Genomic DNA, 2,514 nt, shown 5'->3' with positions numbered 1-2,514 from the left:
TCATCTCATCTATAATGTTCGTGAACAAAGTGTTTTCAAAAAACGAAAAAAAAAAGTTTTTGCTTCTCCCCGAATGGTTACTTCCCTCTTGATCCTACCACTATATATATATATATATATATATATATATATATATATATATATATATATATATATATATGAATTTAATTTTATTATTTAATAATGATTATATTAACAAATAATAATAATAAATCGATAGAGATATACACTAGTTCTATTTTCTTTTCATTAACAAAAACCAAAAACCATCCTACCATATTTTTTCTGTTATATTTATTAATATCCCCGATTCATTAGTTCAATTTCTTTAAAAGTCAACGTTTTCACAGTTTATCCCTAAATTAAAGATCTATCAATATCAATACCGGTATCCGTTGACCTAGTCGGAGAATCCCCACGTTGTTTCGCCGGAGATTGGCTCTGCCGCTTCAGCTGATCGCTTCACCACTCGTTCTCATCGGGTACGCTCAAATTACAGTAACAATTTCTCCTTTTCAAGACTACAAGGTATGATTTTTAAAATCCGTGTTTGATTTTGAAAGTGATTATTGTGATTGATACACATTAGGGTTATTTATTGATGAAGCAGCAAGAATTGTATGATTTTTGATAAAGGAAGATGAGGGTAATGTGTTAAAAGGAATCAGCTGAATGGGAACTAGTATGGTTTTGGAGGTGACCGAATAATCCATCCAGGAAGACATTTCAATTATTTAAGTCGCAAGTAAACACGTTAACTTTCTGACCGAATTAGCTTGCCAGTCAACTCAGTCCGTTAATACGTAAGTGAACAGGCCCACAGGTAAAAAAAAAAAAAAAAATCCTGTATCATCATCATCATCATCATCATGTCATCTTTGTTCAAAGAAGTTGATTACTTACGAATCCCGTATGCTGATATCAAAGCTGCTACCAATAACTTTGACACCAGAAACAAGATAGTTTTCCAGTGTGTTAAGGTTAAAAGAGATGAATGCATAAAGGTTGAGAGTGGATATCGGTTAATGTCTACAAAGGGGAACATGTCGGCTTCAATTTTAAGTTATAATGTCTACAAAGGGGAACTATATCGGTTTGGTAAAAGGATCAATATTATTGTAGAATATTTTGGGATTATAGAAGAAGAAGAGCTCTTGAAATGGGTCTCACTGCTTTCTCGTTTTAAGCATAAAAATATTCCCACTTTTGTTGGGTTTTGTTACGACAAGTACAACATGTGCTACTTAGTTAGTGAGTGTGAATTTATGGAAAGTCTCGAACAAATATTAAGCATCACATCTAATCCAAGTTTCAGGTCAGAATATTGTTTAGACATCCGTGAAAACCTTACATGTTACCACATGTTGCAAATATGTTTGGGTGTTGCCCGTGCCTTGAGTCATATCCATGATTGTCATGCCATACATGGTGGTTTCAACAGCTATAGAATACTTTTAGATAAAGATTTTGAGGCTAAGGTTGTTGGTTTTATTAAGGACCCTGAATATATTCCTCTTACTAGACATACCTGCTACATTGACCCAGAGTTTGAAAGGACCAAAACTGTCACACCGAAAAGTGATGTGTATTCTTTCGGTGTGGTTTTGATTGACGTGTTTTGTCAGGAGTACGCCGCAGATCAGCCCTGGCACTACCAGGAATTTCCGGAGATTCCTGAAATCGAATATACACACTTTGATGATAATATATGCAAACAAATGAACTCAAAAGCAATGACCATTTTGTTAGAAACGCTTAATAAATGCTTGAATAATGAACGTGAAGAGCGCCCGGACATGGCTGAGGTTGTGAAACAACTTGAGGAAGCTTTATTTCTTCAATGGAAACATGAAAATCCGGTAAGCCCGTAAAATTTTTTTTTTTTTTTTGTATACTTTTCTTTCTGTTGTTCTGTGTTATTAGATGGGCAAATCCGATCCAAGATATTAATAATCAATAAAGTTTTGAGATAAAAATGACATCTTTTTTAACCAATCTATTATTTTGAGCATAATAGCCTCGTTTTTCTTATAAGATTGTTACATATTTATTAGTGGAGAAAACTAGTTCCAAACTGGTTAAGCCCAACATATACTTAGAAACCGTTGTCTGTTTGTCTTGATGAATTAATAAGCAATCCCTCAAGCACTTGAACGCATGAACTTATTTTAACAAAAGTTCATTAAGAACGTTCATTATCGTCCTTTTTAGCACTTTAGCACAAGAAGTACAACTCTTGGAAGGGGTATCAGTTATGTCTCGTTTTAAGCATAAAAATATTCCCACTTTTGTTGGGTTTTGTTATCGCAAGTACAACATCGGTTACTTAGTTAGTGAATGTGAATTTATGGAAAGTCTCGGCCAAATACTAAACATCACACTTCATCCAATTATCAGGAAATCAGAATATCACATCCGTGGAAAGCTTACATGTTACCACATGTTGCAAATGTGTTTGGGTGTTGCCCGAGCCTTGAGTCATATCCATGATTGTCATGCCATACATGGCAGTTT

The 2,514-nt window shown here is 34.2% G+C and overlaps 1 protein-coding gene across 1 annotated transcript; it reads left to right on the top strand.

Annotated features, from left to right (window-relative positions):
• Nucleotides 1-869: 869 nt before the first annotated feature.
• On the top strand, nucleotides 870-1,871 carry LOC139841430 (receptor-like protein kinase HERK 1). Its single transcript, XM_071831649.1, has one exon. It carries the CDS (start codon nucleotides 870-872, stop codon nucleotides 1,869-1,871), a length of 1,002 nt encoding a protein of 333 aa, XP_071687750.1.
• The last annotated feature ends 643 nt before the right edge of the window (nucleotides 1,872-2,514 follow it).

The sequence above is a fragment of the Rutidosis leptorrhynchoides genome, chromosome 4, assembly GCF_046630445.1.
Source record: "Rutidosis leptorrhynchoides isolate AG116_Rl617_1_P2 chromosome 4, CSIRO_AGI_Rlap_v1, whole genome shotgun sequence".
Classification (NCBI taxonomy): Eukaryota; Viridiplantae; Streptophyta; class Magnoliopsida; order Asterales; family Asteraceae; genus Rutidosis; species Rutidosis leptorrhynchoides.
Note: the sequence above shows the minus strand (reverse complement) of the source record. Positions and strands in the feature narration are given on the sequence as shown.

What these genes read in the sequence shown, in the direction of transcription:
- LOC139841430 (XM_071831649.1), top strand. Translation starts at nt 870, where the DNA reads ATGTCATCTTTGTTCAAAGAAGTTGATTACTTACGAATCCCGTATGCT.